A 24,800-nucleotide genomic window follows, 5' to 3' on the forward strand; every position below is an offset into this window, starting at 1 on the left:
ATCCCCACTGCGAAAAAATGTGATCAAGAGGCGAGGAATTGAGTGTCCTTTTGTGAGGTTGCATTAGACGACAAGTTGTCCGCCAAGCAATTTTTCGCCCCTTGAATATAGACAGCTTTGAGGAAGGTGTTGTGGCAGATTGCCCAGTCCCAAACCTTCAGAGCTTGTTGACAAAGGGAGGGAGATCCCGTCCCCCCTGTTTGTTGACATAGTACTTGGCGACTTGGTTGTCCGTCCGAATGAGGACTACCTGGTCGTGAAGAAGATGTTGAAAAGCTTTGAGAGTGTTGAAAATCGCTCTGAGTTTCAACAGATTGAGGTGACACTGACGATCCATACTGGTCCAGTGGCCTTGAGTACGGAGACCATCGAGATGAGTACCTCCACCAGTGGAGAGACTGTTTCAAGGAAGGAGTGACTGCAATGTGTCGAGAAAGTGGGTCACAAACCTGCGTCCACTGAGATGCCAGGGTCCACTGAGGAATTCTGAGGTGAAATTTAGCAAAAGGAGCCACATGTACTGTGGAGGCCATGTGACCTAATAGTACCATCATGTGTCTCGCTGAGATGGAAGAGCGGGAAGAGACTACATGACAGAGTTGAAGGAGAGCTTCCAGACGTTGTTGCGGAAGGAATTCTCTGAGTTGGATAGTGTCCAGAACAGCTCCGATGAATTGTAGATTCTGAGAGGGCTGGATTTGGGAAAGGTGATTTTGAATCCCAAACTTTTTAGGAACCACGTAGTCCATTGGGTCGCTACAATAACCCCCTGAGATGTGGAATTCTTGATGAGCCAGTCGTCTAGGTAAGGAAAAACCTGAAGTCCATGGTTCCTTAGAGTTGCTGCTACCACTACCAGGCACTTGGTGAACACTCTGGGAGTTGAAGCCAGGCCAAAGGGTAGCACTCTGTATTGATAATGCAAATTCCCCACCCGAAATCTGAGATATTGATAGGAGGCCGGATGAATGGGAATATGAGTATAAGCTTCCTTGAGATCCAGAGAGCATAAAAAGTCGTTCTGATCTAGAAGGGGATACAGGGACGCCAGGGACAACATGCAAAATATTTCTTTGACTAAATGTGGAGAGCCCTGAGATCCAGAATGGGTCGCAGATCGCTCGTCTTTTTCATAACAAGGAAGTAACGGGAGTAAAAACCCCTGTTCTGCTGGTCCAAAGGAACTGGTTCGATGGCACGGAGACGAAGCAGAACTTGAGCTTCCTGAAGAAGAAGGGCGGTCTGGGATGAACTGGAAGGATACTCTCTTGGAGGAAGCTCTGGTGGAACATGAGTGAAATGAAGAGAGTATCCTTCCCTGATGATTGACAGCTCCGAGAGGTCGGATGTAACTGTCTCCCATCGGTGATAAAAATGATGGAGACGACCTCCAATGGGAGAAGAGAGGACAGAGACAGAACGGTGGAGGTTATGCTCTGTTTTAAACAGTCAAAAAGGCTGCGCAGCCTTAGGTACACCAGAAGGTTGAGATTTCTGTTGCTTCTGATTCTTGTTTCTTGGGAGGCGGACAAGTGTAAGGAGCCGCTCTCGGAGCAAAAGGCCTCTGGAAAATTGGAGGAGGTCGTGCAAGCTTGGCAGGAGCTGGCTTAGGCTTTGGTCTGACAATGGAAGCAAAAGATTTTTCATGTTCAGACAATTTCTTGGTGGCTGCCTCGATAGATTCATCGAAGAGATCATTACCTGCACAAGGAATATTAGCCAAGCGGTCCTGAAGATTAGGGTCCATGTCAATGGTGCAAAGTCAGGCCAAGCGGCGCATTGCTACAGAACAAGCAGTCGCTCTGGCGGACAACTCAAAGGCATCATAAGAAGACTGGAGAAGATGTAATCTGAATTGTGACAGAGTAGCTATAACTTCTTGGAATTCTAAGTGCTTCTGTGTATCTAAATAGCTGAGAAATTTATGAAGATCAATGAGGAACTTGAAATAAGTGACAAAATGAAAATTATAATTAAGGACTTTGGAGGACATCATAGCATTTTGGTAAAGGTGACATCCAAACTTGTTCATGGTTTTCCCTTCCCTTCCAGGAGGAACGGTAGCATAAACTCTGGAAGGATGGGATCTTTTCATGGAGGACTGCACAAGTAAGGATTGGTGAGACAACTGCAAATTCTCAAATCCTTTGCAATGCAGAGTTTTATACCTGGAGTCCAATTTGTCTGGAACAGCAGGAATTGCATAAGGAGTCTCCAGGCATTGTGTAAAAGTCTGAGACAAAAGCTTGTGAAGAGGAAGCTTAATTGACTCTGCAGGAGGTTGAGGAAGATGCATGACTTCGAGGTACTCTTTAGAGTATTTAGAACCAGCATCCAATTGAATTCCAGGTCAGCAACCATCTGACAAAGAAAGGAAGAGGAAGATAGTTGATCCGCTAATGCCCTGCCTTGAGAGGGACTCGAGGACCTCGAGGCAGCCTGGGTCAAAGATGAAGCCTCGGTGGGAAAATAGTCTTCAAAAGAATAAGACTTGGATGAAGCAATAGAAGCCGCAGAGTCCTCGAGGTCTGGAAGCGGAGACCTCGATCAAGGAGACAGTGGTCTGGTAGAGCTGGAAGGTGTAGATCGAGGCTTAGTTGAAGAAGGATGCTCTTTGGAAGAAGAGCTATGCCTGGAGTTATGCCTCGAGGATGGCCTCGATCGACGGCGAGAGTGGTGCTTGGAAGCAGGTCTCAAGGATCGAGGAGACTTTGCTCTGGAGATGGAAGCAGATGTTGCTGCCAAGGAATGAATAGGGCTAGAAGCTGTAGATCGAAGCTCAGGAGGCTTGGTGGAGGAATCTCGAGGCACTACCGAAGACTTTGCTCCTTGTATGGAGTGTGAGGATTCCTGTTGAGGCACTTGCAAAGAATCTACTCCTTGCTTAGAGTGCATAGATGCCAGATTAGACACTCGCAAAGACTCTGCTCCCTGCATGGTGTGAAGTTTCAGCTCGAGGCATAGGAAGAGGCTCGACCTCGCAGGAGTCTGCAGAATCCCCAGGCTGGATTAGAGTAGCCAGCTTCGGTCCCATTTTGGTTAGGAACTGAACAAATTGCTGCTCTAACATGGTCTGGAAGGAAGCCGGCATGGATGGACCTGCATCTGAAACCGGACCACCTGCTACGGCTGGAGGTTCCAAAGTGGCAGTGGAAATGTGCTTCGACTTGAAAGTCTTAGCAAGCTTGAGGACCACTGCTGGAACTTTCTGCCGAGCTATCTGACCTGAGGATCCAGGGAAAGATACAGCAGGTGTACTTGAGGAAAGAGCCACCGCAAACAAGGAAGGTTTGATGAGGCTCGAGGTCGGAGTTGTGGAGGCATGAGGACCTTCGGTAGAAGGTGGAACCAAGGCCGCTTTCGAAGTCGAGGGTGTGACTGAAGAATCCATCCTGAAAAGCTTCTCCACTAAAATCCAATGACATTTAAGGGCTCGAGATTGAAGAGTAGCACAGGGCTCGCACAACTTCAGTTGATAGTCCAGCCCAAGGCACTTGAGGCACCAACGGTGTGGGTCCATGAGGGAAATCGCACGCTGGCACTGGCTACACTTCTTGAAGACCGTTGCTGGCCGGGACATAAGAGGAAAAATAGCCGCAGAGAAGTCGAAGCCCGTGGGCTGCGGCCGAGCAGCCTGCCCCGCCAGTCGATCGGAAGAAAAGAAAATAAGATTTTTTTTTTTAAACCAGAGATAAAGAAAAGAACACAGTGATTCCTGAAGAAAATAAACACAAACCACGGTGAGAGAAGGTACGAAGTAACAAAGTTAAACGCAGAGAGTCAAAGATGGACTTCTCGGCTCTGCCGAAAACTGAAGAGACTCGCCCTGCGCTGGGCGGGAAGGCACTCGCACATGCGGCTGACTCAAAACTTCTACGTTTCTATAAGCAAGTCTGCTTGCGAGGCTGTCTGCATCCGGGCTTCGTCGGTGATGTCACCCACATGTGAGAATAGGCTGCCTGCTTGTCCTGGGATAATGGAGGAATTGGAGGGAATGTATAAAGGAACTTTTCTCACCACTTGAGAAGAAAGACATTGGCTAGATGATTGGGAGTGTAGAGTCTGGAACAGAAGAGTAGAAGTTTGTGATTGTAGGGGGAAGCAAAGAGATCCACTTATGGGGTTCCACAATTCACAAATATCCAATTTAAGGTGGTGGAGCTGAGTGACCACTTGTGCAACTGTGGTTTGTCAAAGCCTGGACACAACTGGATTCTGTACAGAGTATCCAATTTTCATGGAATTACTGGGACAGAAAATGGAGCTTCCCAGTTTTTGAATAAGGCATTTTTCATAAGATTTTGTAAGGGGACTTTTATACAGTCCTTATGCCACTCTTTGTAATCAAGAGAATCCATGAACACTGCTTAAGGCTCTGATTCAGATTCCATATTAATTGGAAGCACCTACCCTATTTGTCTTATAAACCTTGTAAAACACAGACTTTTTGGAGGAGACCTTCATCGAACAGATGGAGGAGATGGATCAGAAGGAATCCTGTAGGACTCACCTGCAGACAAGTCAAGGTAATCACTAGAAGAGTGTGATGACAGGTCTGAGTCATACTCCTCAATGTCAGCCCTTGTAGATGCAGAACGTCAAAGAGAGCGTTGAGATGAAAGACAAGATAGAAGTTGAGAGGAGCACTGAGATAAGTTGAGGTCCCTAGAAGAAGATGGACATCTCCTTGACTTAGACACAATGTCATGGTGTCCAAGATTGATGGCCCAAAGGAGTTGAGGGCAGTGCTAGGACTGGGTTGAGGCTTGGTGCGCTGAAGCAGATTTTTGCTTTGAATATGATGCAGCAACCCAGTTCCTTCTGCAATAGTTCTGAGTTGTTCCTGCAGCGATATTGGTACAGTAGGTGCAGTCTGCATTGAGTGCTAAAGCGTTGGGTACCTCGATGTTGAGGCATGCATGCTTCAGAAGAAATACCAATTGTAAGGATGGCAATTGGTGTGTTGATGCTTGGAGTGCGTTGATGATGACTTCTGGGATGATGAGGATGCCTGTTCAGAGAAGGAAATATGTTTATGCTTTTTAGCCTTTTTACAAAGTTCCCCGATACAGGTGTCGATGTTGTCAGTACCAGTGTCGATGCCAGTGTTGATGATCAGTGTCAGAGTCTCCAGCCATTGTCGATGCAGTTGAAGTTGACCTGAAATTTGTTTTAAACAGCAATTTCCTGGCTTTAAGCGACCTCTTCTGCAACTGAGAGCGGAGTGTGCAATAAGTACCCAATGTTGTGGATCCTTGCCTGAAATGGTCCTGTGACATCAAGTGCACCAACTGAAGCCACTAGGTACTTTGGACAGGTAAGGAAAAAGCACCAATGCGAGGCCAAAAGACTCAATGGACCGGGGAGGTCAAGTAGGTAGCAACCCGAAAATGAGTCAATGCTCCTGGCCTGAGGATAGGCTGAAAAGTGCCTTCAAGCCCAATACAAAAAAGTAAATCAGAAATAAAACATTTTGATATGTAATGAAAGAAAACAGAAATAAATGACAAACATGACAGGAAGGCACAAAATATATGCACAAAATACGTGTAAGCTCCACTCAGTGTAAAACTAAGAACTGACAGTTTCACAAGCCAGCATCAGGCAGGAAGGCACTTGCGTAGGCACAGTAAGGACAGTCTCGAGAATTTTAAAGTGACAATACACTTTTGCACAATACACTTTTGTCCATACCAGGCTCAGTGGATGGCATCAACCACATGCGAGAATATGATGCCTGCTTATCCTTGGGTAAATTTCTGCACTGGAAAATACCTGTTCATTACTAACTCAACAACTAATGTTTCAGCTATGAAAGAAAAGCAGTCCTTAAGCTATGGACAGCTGTGCTAACAGTGTTGCAGCCTGCTTCAAATTTCTGATATAGATACTGACACCTAGGCTGGCCTGCTTCAAATTTCTGATATAGATACTGACACCTAGGCTGGGGTAGAGAGAAAGGGATGGGCAGAGCTTTTGGCTGTAAACTATGTGTTTATTTGTGTCAACCAGTAATTTACCTTTCACTTACTAGCTTAAGAGCCATATAAAATCTTAGCTGATATTCAATCTTTGTGAAACTGTCCGGCTTTTGAAATGCTAACAGAAAGTATTAGGTTTTTACCTCATCTTTTGCAATTGTTAAATGCATTTCTGCATTCTGTTTTTTAATATTGTAGTATTGCACTTCAACTTCATGAGTCAACTGAAGCCATTTTTGCAGAGCGTCAGGAATAGACCAATTACTTCTCAGTTCAAACTCCTTCTCTGCCTTCTTTAATGCCATGCGCACCTATCAATAAAAAAACAAAATACTTAAAAGAAATGTTTGTGGAAATTTAAGTTGCAAAAACCCCTATGTTTCAAAAACCTAGCTCAGTTAAAAGTTGTGTTTTGGATTTATAAGATTTTGCAAACATAAAAAAGTAGGAGTTGGTGAGGTAGGAGTTCTTACTCAATTGGTTTTATTTTGAAGCTAATTTTTGTAAAATTGCTACATGCTTTGAAACACTGCATTGCTGCATCTAGTTTTTATGTATGAGATATGGTAGTTCAAACATTTGTATTAAAAATGTTTTAAAAATTGAAGTTAGAGGAAAATTCATATTCATTCAGCCAACACATTACAGGATAATTTTATGGTGGTATCACTTGATGCCAAAAAAGCTTTTGGCAAAGTAGAATGACAAATCCTCTTTCAGGCTTCAAAATGTTTTAGCTCTAGAAATACTTTTATTACATGGATTAAAGACTTAGGAGAGATGTTAGGAAATTCTTTTTCATGGAGAGGGTGGTTGATAGTCCAAGTCTTTCACACAAAGGGCAACAAAATCACCAGTGGGGAAAAAATGTCCCCTGAAGCACCAGCGGCAGTGGTCCTGAGCCGCAAACCCTGTTTCCTCCCTCAAGCCCCGAAAAACAAGTGGCGGCAGAAATGAGCTGCGAACCCCACTCTTCCTCCTGACTCAAAGCACCAGTACAGCAGTTTCCTGAGCCACAAATCCTCCCTCCCTCCCTCCCTCCCTAAAGAAGGTATAAACCCCCCTCCCTCCCCATAGCACCAGCCCTGAGTCACAAAACCCTCCACCCACAAGCCCCAAAGTGATGGAAGCAAGCGGTGGTCCTGAGCCATGAAGTCCTTCCCTTCCTCTCTCTTTCAATTCCAACGCATCAGATGGCTGGCCGTGAGCAGTCTGTTTTGAGGCTGTCTCCTGCTGACTGCAGTGCTTCAGGTAAGAAAGAGAGAAAGGGAGTGAGGGGATTTTTTAGCTCTGGACCGCCATCTGCTTCTGCCACTTCGGGGTTTGAGGGAGGGAGGAGGGCATTGCGGCTAAGGACCACTGCCACACTGGGGGGGAGGGGGGAGGGATTGAGAGTGTGTTAGACTGAAATTCTACTGTATGTAATAAAACAATAATACAAAGACACTCACAAAGCAAAATCTGCAGTCATAATAAAACCCAACATTACTTAGCACCATATTTCATATTACAAAAATGATGCTTCTTTAACATTTGATTAAATTCGAAGTTTGTTAGGTATATCTGGCAAAACAAGATACCCCAAATTCAAGCAGAGACACTTTTATTGCCCAAAGATTTAGATGGGGTGGAAATTCTTATTTTATTATAATATTACTTAGGCACCTTATCTGAAGGTACTGCATTGTTGGATAAATCCACTGATATGAACCTACTGGATATGCTTAGAAGCAATAGGTTTAACTTTGTACTTTGCTGGGTTACATTTTCTCTGATTTATGAAAGATTTAAGACAAATTGAAGACCAACCCTTTATTCTTAATATCTTGAAATGCTAGAAACAAGCATGCAAGTTAGAAAACGTTGCTAATTCATTTTTTTCTAAATTGAGCATGAATATTTTCAAAATTAGAGAAAATATTTTGACTGCATCTCTTTCTTTTTTTCAATGTTTTCAGCTGAGGCATTATCTGTTCACACTAATAGTTAAAAGCCCAATTTGAGCAGGTTTGAGAATGCTGATCATAATGACTTTATAACAGTCTGGCAATTTTAATTTCCCACCATTATCATGGACACATTAGGATGGGACCCTGCTGCATGCATCTCTTTATAAAGATGGTTAATAAATCCTAACAAATAAAAATTGGTAGGACCACATGATGTAATGAATTTCTGGAGATCAATCTGGGAATATGGGCATAAGAACTCAATATCTCTTTCGCTTGTTTGCATGCCAACTGAAGATTCTTTTCAGAATGCATCTAACCCCACAGCAAATAAATAGATTTTTAATACCTTGGGCTAGCTATAGAAGGGATTGTGATTCTATAGGGAATCTTACATATTTATACAATTCACACAAACAGCAGTATTGCATAATAGTACAGAAAAACATTAAAGCTATTATAGAAGTGAACAGAATCTTAAAGCTTTATTCTGGGATGAGTAGCTAACTGGGATCTCCTTAGAGAAATCAACCCTGATTTGTCATTGATTGTTTTCTACAAGATGCTGTAGATCAAGGATGCCCATACTTTTTTGGCTTGCGAGCTACTTTTAAAATGACCAAGTCAAAATGATCTACCAACAATAAAATTTAAAAAACCACAAAGCACATTGTATGCAAAGAAAATGTTAATTATCATTTATATTTGGGTTTTTTTTTCCAAAGAGGTCAAGGCAGATGACTTTAAAATATGCAATGTCACCTCAGTAACAACTATACAAAAATAGACAAATATACCCCCTCCCTTTTTACTAAACCGCGATAGTGGTTTTTAGCATAGGGAGCTGTGCTGAATGCCCCATGCTGCTCTTGACACTCATAGGCTCCCTGCACTAAAATCCGCTACTGCAGTTTAGTAAAAGGGGGCCCATAGTGCAAAATACAGAAAGCAGATATAAATTCTCAAAACGGACACATTTTGATCACTAAATTGAAAATAAAATCATTTTTCCTACCTTTGTTGTCTGGTGATTTCATTAGTCTCTGGTTGCACTTTCTTCTTCTGACTATGCATCCAATATTTCTTCCCTTCTTTCTGCCTCATGCATGCTTCCTCTCCTCCAGACCTCATTCCATTACCCAACATCTCTGACCTTCCATGAGTCCAACTTTTTCTTTCTCTCTCCCTGCTTGCTCTTTGCCACCTGACATACTCCATTCCCTCCCCCAACTTTTTCTTTATCTCTCTCCCTGCCCCCTCTTCTTTCTCTCTCTCTCCCTGCCCCCTCCCTTTTCTTCCTCTCTCTCTTCCTGCTCCCTTTCTTTCTGTCTCCCTGTCTGTCTTTCTGTGTCCCTGCTCTGCCTCCCTGTCTTTCTTTCTGTCTCCCCTTTCTTTCTTTCTCTCTGTCTGTCTGTCCTTTCTTTCTCCCCAAGCCACTGCCGGAGCCATCGTCTAGGAACAGGCCCCCACTGCCGTGTGGGAATAGGCCGCTGTTGCTGCAGAGTTCTCCCTGTTCCCTGACACTGCAACAGGCCAGCAGCGACTGCAGAAGCATCGGGAGCCCAGCCTTCCTCCCGATGTCAATTCTGACATTGGAGAGGAAGTTCCAGGCCAGCCAGGCAGCGATTGGCTAGCCCGGAACTTCCTTGCCAACATCAGAATTGACATGGGGGGGGAGGGAGAAGGCTCATGTGCCCAACACTTCTGCAGTCACTGCTGGCCTGTTACAGCATCGGGGAAGCAGGGAGAATGCAAAGGCAAACAAAGCGAGTCTATTGCGGAGCCCGGGATGGCCTCTGCAATCATCTTGCATTGCCTTTGCAATCTACTGGTCGATCATGATCGACCCTTTGGACACCCCTGCTGAAGAGCAAAGAATTGGAAATAAAATTTTGAGAAATTAATAGTTTCAGAACATTTGGAATGTGCTTCAGATGGAAAAGTTAACCTGGATGTTAAAAGGAAAGATTGATAGACTTTATGACATAAGGGATATTTTTTTTAAGTTCGAATTCTTACGATTTCTTTTCTGAGTTTATAATGCTGTATTTTGAAAACATTCCTTTATTTGCAATTTGGTGGTGATCTGTTATTGGCTAAGAAAATCTCTCTGCAAAGGCAATACAGAAAGGAGACAAAATGAGAGAAGCACTCTATGACTTGTCCCATTCTCAAACATGTAAGTGAATTCATAACTTAAAAATTACATGTTCAGTGATCCAAGGGGAAAAGGAAAGGAAGAGAAAGGAGGGAGGATTTATTGGTATTGTAATGTAGTGGCATATTCAGTGGGACATTAAAATGTGGACCAAGTGTGAGAAATTTTTATAAAATTTATCTTATCTTATATTCTTTTGGATAAAGGATTTAATGATTCATGAATACATATTTGCATTTATACAATGATACAAGTTACCATATTTGAACCTTTTGAGCTTGTACTACTTCAGGGTCCCTGAATTTAAGGGTTTTTTTTTTGTTTTCTTTTTATATTACAAAAATTCAATAAAAATCTATGCAAAAAAGTATTACCTACAAAGACAAGTTTTTATACAAAATGATAAACTTTCCTATTAGAAGCAACCCCCTCCCCTAAATAAGATCAGAAGAAAAGCCAACTGAAATACAATAAATACAATTGTATTCACATACTGTACCTGAACTAGCTCTTCCTCTGCATATTTGAGCCTGCTCAGTTCACATTCAGCTCCTTCCCGCAGCTCTTTCAAGCGGGAAGCTTCCCGTTTTGCATCAATGATTTCATCCATTAATTTGCGCTCCAAATTCTGCTTTTCTACAGCAACGGTCCTGTTTTCTTCCTGTGCCTTGTCAAGTCTGCAATGTTAATATTTAAAATAAATCAAAACAAAACTGCTTTAAAATGTAAAAGTATGAATGCACTGCAAGCCACAGAGTAAACACTACTGCTCATAATAATGTGGACATAAAAAAGGTTTTGTCAATGCACAAAACTGAGTCAATCATCTGAAGAGACAAATTTGGATTTTTTTTTTTTTTTAAAGTTGTGATACTGTGATACATGGCTGATAAGTGGCTAATAAAGATTTAAACCATAATCCACAGTATTTCAATTAAACTTTATTATAGGCGTATCATACATTATCCTAAGAAAACACATACTGAGGGAGCTCAGAGAGGATCTGGCAGGTGCTATTAAAGACTTATTCAACAAATCTCTGGAGATGGGAGTGGTTCCTGAGGATTGGAGGAGAGCGTATGTGGTCCCTATTCACAAAAGTGGTCACAGAGATGAAGCGGGAAACTATAGGCTGGTAAGCCTCACTTCTTTGTTGGAAAAATAATGGAAATGCTGCTGAAAGAAAGAATAGTGAACTTTCTAGAATCTAATGGGTTACAGCAGGGTTGTCAAAGTCCCTCCTCGAGGGCTGTAATCCAGTCGGGTTTTCAGGATATCCCCAAAATATGCATGAGATCTATTAGCATACAATGAAAGCAGTGCATGCAAATAGATCTCATGCATATTTATTGGGGAAATCCTGAAAACCTGACTGGATTGGGCCCTCAAGGAGGGACTTTGACACCCCTGGGTTACAGGATCCAAAGCAACATGGCTTTACTAAAGGTAAATCGTGCCAAGCGAACTCGATTGAATTTTTTGATTGGGTGACCAGAGAGCTGGATCGAGGACATATGCTAGATGTAATCTGCTGAGATTTCAGCAAAGCCTTTGCCATGGTTCCTCATAGGAGGCAAGTGGAGAACTGGATTAGAAACTGATTGACGGACAGATGCCAGAGAGGTGGTGGTAAATGGAAGTTGCTCGGAGGAAAGGTGAGTAGTGGAGTCCCTCACGGCTCGGTGCTGGGGCCGATCCTGTTTAATATGTTTGTAAGCGACATTGCTGAAGGGATAGAAGAAAGGTTTGCCTTTTTGTGGATGACACCAAGATTTGTAACAGAGTACACACCGTGGAGGGAGTGGAAAACATGAAAAATGATCTGTAAAGTTAGAAGAATGGTCTAATATCTGGAAACTAAAATTCAATGCAAAGAAATGCAGAGTAATGCATTTGGAGATTAATAATCGGAAGGAACTGTATATGCTGGGAGGGGAGAGGCTGATATGCATGGAGGGGGAGAGGGACTTTGGGGTGATAGTGTCCGAAGATCTAAAGGTGAAAAGATAGTGCAAAAAGGTGGTGGCTGCTGCCAGAAGGATGCTGGGCTATATAAAGAGAGGCATAACCAGTACAAAAAAGAAGGTGTTGATGCCCCTTGTACAGGTCGTTGGTGAGGCCCAACTTGGGAGTATTGTGTTCAGTTTTGGAGACCGTATCTGGCGAAGGACATAAGAAGACTTGAAGCGGTCCAGAGGAGGGTGACAAAAATGATTTAAGGTTTGCGCCAAAAGACCTATGAGGAGAGACTGGAAGCCCTGAATATGTATACCCTAGAGGAAAGGAGGGACAGGGGAGATATGATTCAGATGTTTAAGTACTTGAAAGGTATTAACGTAGAACAAAATCTTTTCAAGAGAAAGGAAAATGGTAAAACCAGAGGGCATAATTTGAGGCTGAGGAGTTCAAAAAAAGCGTGGGATGAACACAGAGGATCTAGAATCAGAAAATAATAGTAAATATTGAAGAACTAAGGCCAGTACTGGACAGACTTGCACAGTATGTGCCTGTATATGGCCGTTTGGTTGAGGATGGGCTGGGGAGGGCTTCAATGGCTGGGAGGGTGTAGATAGGCTGGAATGAGCTTTGACAGAGACTTCAGTAGTTGGAAACTATGGACAGTACCGGGCAGAGCTTTGGATTCTTGCCCAGAAATAGCTAAGAAGTAAAAAAGAAAAAAAATTAAATTGAATCAGGTTGGGCAGATTGGATGGACCATTCGAGTCGTTATTTGCAGTCATCTACTATGTTACTATATACTGTACAATAAATATAACTTGTATTTCAAGTACAGGAAAGTATGACAGTTAGGGAAGAGAAATCGATAATTAGCTATAAAATGAACCATTTAAATAACATCCAGTTTCTAAATCACAGAAATATGTCCAATGTTATATGTTACAGAATGGACAATTAAATCCTCACCAGTAAGCCTCCAAAATCACAGCCATGGTAATAAGTTTTAAATGTTGGTCACATTGTCTAACTTGGATAAGGAGGTACTGTATATGTAATCTAATCTAATCTTCCATTTGTGAGTCACACATACCTGTACAGGCTCAAGGCAACAGATCAAAGAGAAGGGAAAGTAGAGGGGGGGAAGGGGGTATGGAGAAGCTAGAGGAGTGAACATAGAAGTAGGGGGAGCTATACAGAAACTAAGGGCTAGATTCACTAAGCAAACCGATCGTGTATCGATCGGTTTGCGACCCCTTAGCAACCCTAGCCCGATTCACTAACCTCTCCTGCAATACGCTTCCAATCTGTGCATGCAAATGAGGGGAACTGCATGCAAAGTAGGTAGGGACGCGATTCACTAAACAAATTTCCCAATCCGACTGGGCTGGCCGATCAACCCAAAAAGCGACTGATGGGGACCAGTCGAAAACGTCTTTTTGACTCTGCAGTTCCATTAAAAGCCCTGCTCTCTGCTGTCTTAAATTTCTCCTGCCCTTCCCCGCAATGCTCCCCCCACGCGCCGATGATCCACAAAAGGTAAGAAGGATGCCAACTCCCTCCTGCCATGTTAAACCCCTCCTGGCATGGCTGTCCCTCCCTGTTGCAACATATAGTCCGACCAGCTGGCCGGGCCCAGCCCACCCACCCACCAAAACACAAACTGCAGGAGGGATGCCAACTCCCTCCTGCCAACCCCCTGCCACCTCTTCCCCATTCCAGGCCCCTTTACCACCCCCCTCCCCGTACCTTTAACAGAGCAGGAGGGGTGCTCATCCCCTCTTGCTCCAATGCCTCTCGCGACGACTAGGCCTTAGTCCCCGCCCCGGTGCATCATGTGAATCACGGGGCAGGGCCTAAGGCCTTGATTGGCTCAGGCTCCTACCTTGGGAGGGTCCAGGGGCTCCTGAACCAATGAGGGACTTCCTTAGGGCTGAGCCTTAAGAAGTCCCTGATTAGCTTTTGCTTTGACCAATCAGGGACTTCCTTAGGCTCAGCCCTAAGGAAGTCCCTGATTGGCTCAGGCGCCCCAGGCCCATCCCAAGGTAGGAGCCTGAGCCAATCAGGGCCTTAGGCCCCACCCCATGATTCACATGATGCACCGGGGCGGGGACTAAGGCCTCAGTGTCGTTGCAGGAGGCATTGGAGTAGGAGGGGTTGGCATTCCGTTAAAGGTATAAGGTTGGCTCCGTTAAAGGTACAAGGAGTGGGGGAGGGGGGTGGAAAGGGGCCTGGAATGGGGAGGGGGCGTCTGGGGGGGGGGTTGGCATTCCTCATGCAGTTTGTTTTTTGGTGGGTGAGCCTGGCCTGGCCAGCTGCACTAGATTTTGCAACAGAGAGGGAGGTGGACCGGGCCCGGAGGGGTTTAACATGACAGGAGGGAGTTGGCATCCCTTCTGCCTTTTGTGGGGCATCGGCTTGTTGGGGGGGGGGGGGGGAACGTCTGAGCCGCAACTTTTATTTTTCTCCTACTTTTTTGTAGGCCAGGGAGCCCATGGTTTTAACCCGCGGGCTCCCAGTGTGGGGAAGGGCAGGAGAGATTCGGGGCGAGAGCGGGGTGGCAGGAGAGATTCGGGCCAGGCAGATTCAGGGCAGACCTTCGGGGTAGCAGAGAGCAGGCTGTGAAGCAAATTTTTTGTGGGGTTCGGGACACTTGTTGGGAGGGGGGTTAATTTTTTTATTTTTTTTTAATCAGGCAGATATTTTGCATGTGTATAACATGCAAAATATCTGCCCAATTAAAAAAAAAAAAATTTAAAAGCCGGCAGAAGCCCAAACAGCAGTGACAGGAGGCTGTTTCTCCTGTCACTACTGTCAGGGCTTTAGCGATCCCTGCAGTTGGCTAGGGCCGTGCCAACGATTGTCTCCATTTGTATGCAGGCCTTTAGTGAATTTGTCAGCCTGCAAGCAAACGGAAACGGATCGCACACAGATCAGAGGATTAGTGAATCTAGCCCTAAGACAGTTAATTGTCAAAGAGGTGAGTCTTCAGGTTTTTTCTGAATGTGGTGTAGTTAGTCTCTTTCCTGATAGCTTCAGGTAGGTCATTCCAGGTTTTTACACCCAGGTAAGTTAACACAGAGTGGAAAATTCGCTTGTTGTGAAGGTATTTTGTGGATGGCAGGTTTAGTTGGATTTTGTTAAGGACATAATAGACCAATATAACATGGTATTTTAATCTCTGTATCAAGCTTCAACACATTTTCATTAAATCTAGAAGCCATCTAAAAACTTAGGAGTGAGCAGCAGAGACCTCTCTCATTTCTTTTGTCCTACCCTTCAACATTGTTTGCAGTGAAGTTTGTTGGGTGGGAGGGAGGACAGAAGCCCCATCCCAGATCAGCAGTAGCTTTTTCAGTCTCTTTTCCTATTCTGTGTCCATGAGCAAAGAAACTTTAATATGTCTATTTCTTAAGGTAGCTCTGCAAATTACTGGCAGAAGCCAGCAGTTTCCCATTCCCATAGCATGCTCTCAGGTGTGTATACTAGTGCTGCCCGATTCAGGAAAAAAAATTTTGATTTGATTCGATTCAGCCTATTGAATTGGTTTTTCGATTCGATTTTCCTGCCCAATTCAGTGTTTTGTTTTATTTTTTCAAACATCCTGGTGGGTTTATTTTAAAGCCTCTTCACCCCCTTTGCCTTCTCCTAACCACACTGGTGCTGTGGTGTAAACAAAATAAACAAACAAAAAATACTTTTCCTCTCTCTGTTAAATCCTAGCTCACGTTTGCGGTCTAACACCAGCTCTGGCAGGATATATGTTTCAAATCTGACATATTGTAATCACAAAACAGAAAATAAAATTAGTTTTTCTACCTTTTGTTGTCTGGTCATTATTCAAATCTTCAAGTTCAAGTTCAAGTTTATTAGGATTTATATACCGCCTATCAAGGTTATCTAAGCTGTTGTTACAATCAGGTACTCAAACATTTTTCCCTCTCTGTCCCGGTGGGCTCACAATCTATCTAAGGCTCTGGTTGTCTTCTAATAACTTGCTTGCCAGGGTCTCGTTCTTTCTTCTTTCTCCGTGCTAACCAACCATCCTCCCCTTCCGTTTCCCTTCCCTCCCCAGTCTGGCATCTTTCCTTTTTTTCATCTCCCTCCCCAGATCCACCTTTTCTTAACTACCCTTTCATCCAGCATCTCTCCCTCCTTCCCCTCCACCCCAGGGTCCACCATCTCTCCCTTTCTTTTCCCAACTACCCTCCTATCCAGTATCGCTATCCCCCACTCCACACCATCCCTTGTGTCCAACTTCTCTCCCTTTCTGTTACTTCCCTCCCTAAATCCCATTGTCCATCATCTCTCTCCCTCTCCTCTATTTTTGGACCCATTATTTCTTCCCCCCCCAAAGTCCAGCATATGCATGTCTCTTTGAACCCCCCTTGCCTCCCTTCGTGTACTTCTACATCAGGGCCTCCCTCCCCTGAAGGTCTGTCCCTCCCCTGAAGGCCTACACCTCCCCCTGAAGGATGCACTCCACCCCTGAAGGCCTGCATCCCCCCCTGAAGGACTGCCTGCCTGTCCCCCCTTGAAGGCCTGTCTGCCTGTCCCCCCTTGAAGGCTTGTCCACCCCCGCTTAAAGGCCTGCATCTCAACCCTGAAGGCCTGCCTGCCTGTCCCCCTGAAGTCAGAGGCAGGATCGCGGCGGAGGAAACAGCTCAGAAGCAGTTTGCAAAGATCGCTAGCATTGCGATCTTGTCTGCAGGCTGCTTCTTTAAGGTAAATGGTGCAAGGAGGATGGGGGGGAACCGGATGCCAGGGGAGAAAGCTGGACATCAGCACTAACCGGTTGACCGTCCCCCCTCTCCCTCTAAAGCAGGTGCAGCAGCGGCTGGCCAGCAAGAGTAGCGCTACCGCTCCTGCTTTAGGGGGCGAGGGTCAGCCGAATTGGGAAGCCAATTTTTTTTTTTTAATCGATTCGAATCGATTCACCCAAAGTGAATCGGTGAACTGATTCGAATCATGAATCGGACAGCACTAGTGTATACCATCCCTTTGATAGGTGAGGCAAAGAAGAAACTGACTCTTCATTTCACATATCACACCAAACCTTCACCTAGACTCAGTCTGTTGCTCACTCTCTAATAATACATCCTTCACTCACCCAAGCTTTCGCCCAGTCTCTCTCTTTTACCATGCCCCCCCACACACACATTCTCTCTTGATCTTTCATTCTCATATGTGTCGCTCCCAGGCAACATATGTGCTTTGGAAACCGACAACTAGTCCCCTTACCTTGCTAACTGCTCAGAAACAATTCCTCTTCCATTTCCACACTGCAATTGACTCTGTTAGCATCCAAGACTTCCCAAACTTCTTGAACTGTGTGGCTCAAGCTTACAGGGAGTTGAATTGTGGTGTGGAAATAAGAGATACACTGTTTCTGAGAGAGCTTTATAACCGGCAGAGATAAAAATTGATTTAAAAAACACGCCTTCAAAACATAGGAGGATGAGTTGGGTGACTCCACTGAGGTGTTGCTATCCTTACATAAACAGCACAGGTAAAGGAACTTCATTTTCTATAACAAATAGGATCAACAAAGAGACTTGTAATAAAGCACCTGAGGCTAGCTAGTTCAAGTGATCTACAAATAAAAGTGCAGATAAAAACTACCTATAATGGACAACAAGAACAACATAAAAACTGAAGGCAGATAAGAGACCATATGGTCTATCCCAGTGTCTCTCAAACTTTCTGGAACCGGGGTACACTAAAGGTAGTGACCACAGCTCGAGGCACCTGGAAGTTTGTGGACATTGCTGCGATGACATCACGGGCAAGCATGACATCATCACGTCAACGTCCGCACAGAGACCCTCCAGACAGGCTCTGAGATGCCAGAAGGGGGTGCCAGAAGGGAAGAGGGAAGGAGAGGCGTTGATGCCGGCTGATTGCCTACAGTAGTGTTCCTCAACTACTTCAAGCTAAGTACCCCCTAGGTCTAACAAATATCAATTGAGTACCCCAACCACAGACCTCCCAAGCTCCGCCCTAGGCCCACCCAAGCTCTGAGCCAGATTTCACCCCCTTTACTAATTGTAATGCAATTTTTTCCATTCATTTTTCATATACACACAATATATGGATATGGGTGACTAAAATTACACCAGGTGTACACCTGGCTGGGCCTCCAATGTGCGGATCGCCGGACTTGATGGACTGAAGGTCTGATCCGGAGATGGCAGTTCTTATGTTCTTATGTACACAGCAAATATAAATGCTCAAAACTGATACATTTTAATCACTATATTGAAAATAAAATCATTTTCCCTACCTTTGTTGTCTGGTGACTATTTTTCTGTGCTTTTAACTATGTATCCAGTGCCTTCTTATCCACTGACTTTTTTTCTCTTTCTTGAATTTCTGCCTTGCATCCATCTTTGGCATTATCTTAACATTCAATTTTTCCATTTTTCTGCTTTCTTCTCAAAATCTACTTTTCCATGTCTTCTCTTCCCTTCCTATCTCTCTCTCCTTCCCTCCTCATTTCCATGGTCTGACATCTCTCTCCTTCCCCCACAGTAGTCCAACAACCTTCTCCTTCCTGCCCCCCTTCCCAGTCTGGCATCTCTCTCCTCTCTTTCCCATAATCTGGCATCTCTCTCTGCTACTACTGTCATTATTATTTCTGTAGCGTTACCAGACTCCCCCTCCTTCCCTGATCTGGTATCTCTCCCTTTCTATGGTCATTTCTCACCCCCCCCCCACCAGTGTAACATTTCCTTCCTCCTTTCTGCTCCCTGCATTCCATCTCCCTTCCTTTCTTCCTTCCTGGTCCCCCTCTCATTCCAACATTTCTCCCTCCTTTCCACCAGTCCAACATTTTTTTCTCTCTTCTTCCTGCATGCTGCTTCTCCTCCACCTTCCCTCCCCCAACTAACTTCTCTCCATGAGTCCAACTTTTCACTCTCTGCCCTCTCCCCCTTCTTTTGAGTGTGATATTTCTTCTTCCCTTCTTTCTATCCTCCCCATCCATCTCGCCCTCTCCAACACTTTCTTCATGCTCTCTCTCTCCTTGCTTCTTCCCTCAAGTGACTCCCTTCTTCCCACCCCAACCCAACATGTTCTCTCCCCATGCACCATTTCTCCCTCTCCTCCACCCCATGTCCATTTCTCCCTCTCTCATCATTGTCACTCCTCTTGCAACAATTTTCTTTTCTTTCCTGTCCTCCCCCAACCCCACCCCACCCTCAATCCGGCATATGCATGTCTCTTTGGAAACCCCCCCTTCCCTCTCTCCCGACGTGTACTTCTACACCAAGGGGGCCTCCCAAAGACCTGCATGTTTCCCCCTTCTCTCTAGCATCCTCCAGCTTCTCCCCATGCCTCCTGATCTCACCTTCAAAGCTAATTATGGCAACCTGCAGAGGATCGCCGGTGCTGCAGTAAACCTAGCAGGCTGCCACGGTCCTAGGACAAACTTTTAACGCCATTGTCTAGATAATGGAAAACCAGATTTGGATAGGCTGGAGTGGGCTTTGATGGCAACTTCAGTGATTGGGAAGTAGGATCAGAACCGGGCAGAGTTCTATGTTCTGTGATCTGAAAATAGCAGAGTAGAGGAGTAGCCTAATGATTAGTGGAGTGGACTATGATCCTGGTGAATTGGGTTCATTCCCACTGCAGTAGAGAATGACACGGGGAGAATATTTGTCCCCGTCACCGCCCCATCCCTGCGACAACTGTCCCTTCCAGCATCTTCTCCCTACTCTCTCGTCCCCATTTCCCTTCAGCGTCTGTTCCTCTCACCCCCCTTCAGTAACTGTTCCTTTCTTTTCCACCACCACCCTTCCCTCTCGCCAACCCCCTTCAGGGTCTGTTCCTTTCCACCGTCCTTCAGCGGTCCGGTCTGAGCATCTCCCTCCTTCTTACCTTTTGGCACGTTTTACTTTACAGAGTTCAAACCGCCAGAGCCTGCCTGAAGTCACGTGCGTCTGCTTCTCCTCTGACGCAACTGGAAGTTGTGTCAGAGGAGAAGCTTCCATCTGCAGACAAACGAGATTTCAGGAAGGCTCCGGCGGCTTTAACACTGTAAAGTAATATGCGCCAGAAGGTAAGGGGGAGGGAGGGAGATAGATAGATGCGGCCGATAGGTAGGAAGGAAGGAGGGAAGGGGTGATCGGTGACCGCACATGTTCCCTCCCATAACTGCGGAGACAAGGTCATTCACCGCTCCATGGAGCGGTGGATGGCCTTGTCCCTGTACCTGTCGTGAGCACTTCCCCCCCCCACAACCGTTTTGGCGGGCTACCCGTGGGTAACAACCACTGTGTCATTCTCTACACTACAGCTCGACCCTGGACAAGTCACATAACTCTCCATTGTCCCAGGTACAAAAATTTAGATTTTTAGTCCACAAGGGAAAGAGAAAGTACCTGCATATAATGTGTACATCTAGTAGTGCTATAGAAATGAATAATAATAGTAATAGTAGTAAGAACACATAAGTGTTTTATGTTGCATATGTGCTTCTCAGAGGGAAAAGGGAGATACCTTAAAGTTAAAAGCAAGCAAGCAAAATGTTGTCAGACTAACATTGTAACCAATTATGTATTGACAATAAATGTGACTAAGCTACCGTATTTTCACGCATATAACGCGCGCGTTATACATGATTTTTACAAACCGCGCATAACCTTGCGCGTTATACGTGTGAGCGCGTTGTACAATTTTTTTTTACATAGTTCCCCCCCCCCCCCCGACGTCCGATTCACCCCTACGCAGGAACGCTCGCACCCCCACCCCGAAGGACCGCTCGCATGCACCCGCACCCCCACCCCGAAGGACCACTCGCACGCACTCCCACCCGCACCCCCAGCCTGAAGGACCACTCGCACCACCACAGCCTCCGGACCCCCCCATCATTTAGAAGCTCCTACCAGTGTCCTGCTGCTTCCTCTTTGCAGTCCCGGCCCTTCTGTGAGCCCTGCGCCTGCGCTGCTTCCTCTTCCGGCGGTCGCGCCCTTTCTCTGACGTCAAGCCCTCTTGCCCCGCCGACTCCCCAACTCCCCGACAATATCGGGCCAGGAGGGAGCCCAAGCCCTCCTGGCTCTGGCGACCCCCCCCCCCCCGCTAGTTGTTCGGGCCAGGAGGGAGCCCAAACCCTCCTGGCCACGGCGACCCCCTACCCCCACCCCGCACTACATTACGGGCAGGAGGGATTCCAGGCTCTCCTGCCCTCGACGCAAACCCCCCTCCCCCCAACGACCGCCCCCAAGAACCTCCGACCGCCCCCCCAGCCGACCCGCGACCCCCCTGGCTGACCCCGACACCCCCACCCCCCTTACCTTTGTGTAGTTGGCCGGACAGACGGGAGCCAAAAACCGCCTGTCCGGCAGGCAGCCAACAACGGAATGAGGCCGGATTGGCCCATCCGTCCCAAAGCTCCGCCTACTGGTGGGGCCTAAGGCGCCTGGGCCAATCAGAATAGGCCCGGGAGCCTTAGGTCCCTCCTGGGGGCGGGGCCTTGGGCACATGGTCGGGTTGGGCCCATGTGCCTCAGGCCCCGCCCCCAGGAGGGACCTAAGGCTCCCTGGCCTATTCTGATTGGCCCAGGCGCCTTAGGCCCCACCAGTAGGCGGAGCTTTGGGACGGATGGCCAATTCGACCTCATTCCGTCGTTGGCTGCCTGCCAGACAGGTGGGTTTGGTTCCCGTCTGTCCGGCCAACTACACAAAGGTACGGGGGGTGGGGGTGTCGGGGTCAGCCAGGGGGGGCGCGGGTCGGCTGGGGGGGCGGTCGGAGGTTCTTGGGGGGGCGGTCGTTGGGGGGAGGGGGGTTTGCGTCGAGGGAAGGAGGGCCTGGGATCCCTCCTGCCCGTAATGTAGTGCGGGGTGGGGGTAGGGGGTCGCCATGGCCAGGAGGGTTTAGGCTCCCTCCTGGCCCGAACAAATAGCGGGGGGGTCTCCAGGGCCAGGTGGACTTGGGCTCCCTCCTGGCCCGAACAACTAGCGGGGGGGGGGGGGGTCGCCAGAGCCAGGAGGGCTTGGGCTCCCTCCTGGCCCGATATTGTCGGGGAGTTGGGGAGTCGGTGGGGCAAGAGGGCTTGGGCTCCCTTTTGCCCCAATCGTGTCGGGGAGTCGGGGAGGGCAAGAGGACTTGAGCTCCCTCTTGCCTCGATCGTGTCGGGGGTGCTGCGGTTGGCTGGGGCAAGAGGGCTTGAGCTCTCTCTTAACCCGATCGTGTCGGGGAGTCAGGGGGGGGGCAAGAGGGCTTGAGCTCCCTCTTGCCCCGATCGTGTCGGGGGTGCCGCGGTTGGCTGGGGCAAGAGGGCTTGAGCTCCCTCTTGTCCCGATCGTGTCGGGGAGTCGGCGGGGCAAGAGGGCTTGACATCAGAGAAAGGGCGGGACCGCCAAGAGGAAGCAGCAGGACACCGGTAGGAGCTTCTACATGATGGGGGGGGAGGCTGTGGGGGTGCGAGCGGTCCTTCAGGGTGGGGGTGCGGGTGCGTGCGAGCGGTCCTGCGGGGGGGGGGTGAATCGGACGTCGGGGGGTGCATCAGGCTTTCAGGGTGGGGACAGGACTTCAAGGGGGAGAGGAGAGTCGGGGCGGGCGAAAGGAGAGTCGGGGTGGCCAGAGGAGAGTCGGGCAGCATGCGCGGTATACAAAAATTTCTGTACATAAATTTGTGTTTTCCGCGCGCTATACCTGTGTGCGCATTTTACACGGGTGCGCGTTATCTACGTGAAAATATGGTAAATCAAAATTTATAAAACCACTTTCCCATGATTGTGACTGCTTTATTGGTGATGCAGTATTTGATTATGACGGAGTAGCTGCCTTTTTTGGGCAGACTAGATGGACTGTGTGGGTCTTTATCTGCTGTCATATGTTATTTTAAGAATTCCAGTATTCCCTTGCTTGATCCAGCAGCTGCCAATTTCCATTCTACATCTGTTATATTTGCGTCTCTCTGATCCCATCATTTGAATTTATATTTTACATTTATTACTCATCTTTCTCAAAGGTCAAGCTGAACACAAGTCACTATTCAGGTACTCTTCTATTTTCTCTGTCTTGATAACCCTAGTGTCTCTAAGGCCACTAGAAATGTTTGAGACTCACTGCTTTATACTTTAGGAAACAATCCTACCTTTCTTGGAGTTCAAGGAGAGACTGTTCTGCTTTTTGGAGGCTTTCCAAGTCTCTCATCATCTGAGTGATATGCTCCTTTGAAGTCTTGTTCTGGGTGTATGCAAACCAGCAGCCTCCCACACCAATCACTATAGAAATTGTAAGTATAAAATCCTTAAGCCAGTTGTGAGGTGGGCCTGTGAAAACATTTACAGATCAAATTAATGTTCATATGATATTAATGACAGAAACCATACCTACAGAAACATCCCAGGTTAATTTTTACAAACACACACATTACTCACAGTATAATTTCTTTGGTGGTAGTGCTGGTGGGGGAAGAGTTTTCTTAATCAAAACTTCTAATCTAATCAGAATGGGTCCTATTCTGTCCTGTTCTATTTAACAAGCTGGGTCAACATGGGCTTTCATCTGTAACTATATGGGTAATTTTTCACCTTTTTCTTTTTTACATCTGTTGCTTATAGCCCAGGCTCTAGTAACAAGTGGAGAACAGAGAAAAGGCCCTCTGCAGTTCAGCACAATGACTAAGGGATAGATTCTCAAAAATTCATGTTAAGAACCGACAGGCTGCTGTCGCACCCATTATAGTAGTGATTTTTTAAAAAGCAAGTCATTCTCCAAAAAACGCTCATGTAAATGAGGTTAGCAGAGAGGAAGATTCACTAAATTTGCCCACTCTCTCCCGCTGTCAAGCAATACCCCCCCCGGCAGTGGGAGGGATGCACACTCTCTCCCACTGCCACGTAACCCCCCTTGTGCCTCCGATGAACCCTGCCCTCTCCCCCTTAGCTTACTTAGATGGCTGGCCGGAGGGATGCCTACTCCCTCTGGCCAGCAGGCCCTCCTCTTCAAAATGGCAGGCCTTCCCTTCCCAAGTACATCCCGGGATGCACCAGGGAGGGGCCTGAGGCTCTGATTGGCCCAGGATGTTTAAGGCCCCTCCTATGGATGAGAGGAGTTAGGAGTTGAAAGCAATCTCGAAGAGGTGGGCTTTCAACTTGGCCTTGAACACTGCCAGAGACATAGTCCGCTGTAGGGATTAGGGCAGCTTGTTCCAAGCATACCACGCAGAAAGGTAAAAGGGATGGAGTCTAGAGTTGAAAGAGGAAAAGAAGAATAAAGATAGGAGGCCTTGAACACTTCCAGAGATGGAGCCCACTGTACGGATTAGGGCAGCTTGTTCGAAGCATATCGTGCAGCAAGGTAGAAGTATAGAATTTGGAGTTGACTGAGAAAGAGAAGGACACAGATAGGAGGGAATTACCAGCTGAGTGGAGCTCGTGAGGGAGACCATAGGGAAGAGAGAGAGTGACAGGCAGCTGAGTGAATGCATTTGTAGGTTATTAAGACGAGACTGCCTGGAGCCATGAAAATTAGAGCACCCTGAGCCTCTAGAGGCCCTGGATCTGCTATCAGGCAGTGTCTTGGGTAGATGATCTACCACACAAGTCAAAAGATTGTCCAGACTATTTCCAAATAACAATTGTCCCTTAAAAGGGTAGCCTTGGAGTTGGAACCTTCAGCCCATTGTCTGATCCAGAGCATTCTGCGTGCAGAATAAGCTGACGCTTTGCTCATGACCCAAATAATGTCATAGAAAGCATCTGCTATATAATCTACCCCAGACAAGAGGAGCTGAGGTACGGGCTC

General features: G+C 46.6%; 1 protein-coding gene across 5 annotated transcripts in view; it reads right to left on the minus strand.

Annotated features, from left to right (window-relative positions):
- The window catches only part of STIM2 (stromal interaction molecule 2), a 276,251-nt gene that overhangs the window by 62,042 nt on the left and 189,409 nt on the right, over window positions 1–24,800 (minus strand). For 4 of the 5 annotated variants that reach the window (XM_033947951.1, XM_033947961.1, XM_033947936.1 and 1 more), the window contains 3 exons: window positions 23,146–23,323; window positions 10,588–10,765; window positions 6,125–6,292 (listed from right to left, as the gene is read on the minus strand). In XM_033947951.1, the coding sequence (XP_033803842.1) occupies window positions 6,125–6,292; window positions 10,588–10,765; window positions 23,146–23,323 (524 nt within the window). The remainder of the gene's footprint in view (window positions 1–6,124; window positions 6,293–10,587; window positions 10,766–23,145; window positions 23,324–24,800) is intronic. The other variant, XM_033947944.1, reaches the window with a different exon arrangement.

This window comes from Geotrypetes seraphini, chromosome 1 (genome assembly GCF_902459505.1).
Source record: "Geotrypetes seraphini chromosome 1, aGeoSer1.1, whole genome shotgun sequence".
Classification (NCBI taxonomy): domain Eukaryota; kingdom Metazoa; phylum Chordata; class Amphibia; order Gymnophiona; family Dermophiidae; genus Geotrypetes; species Geotrypetes seraphini.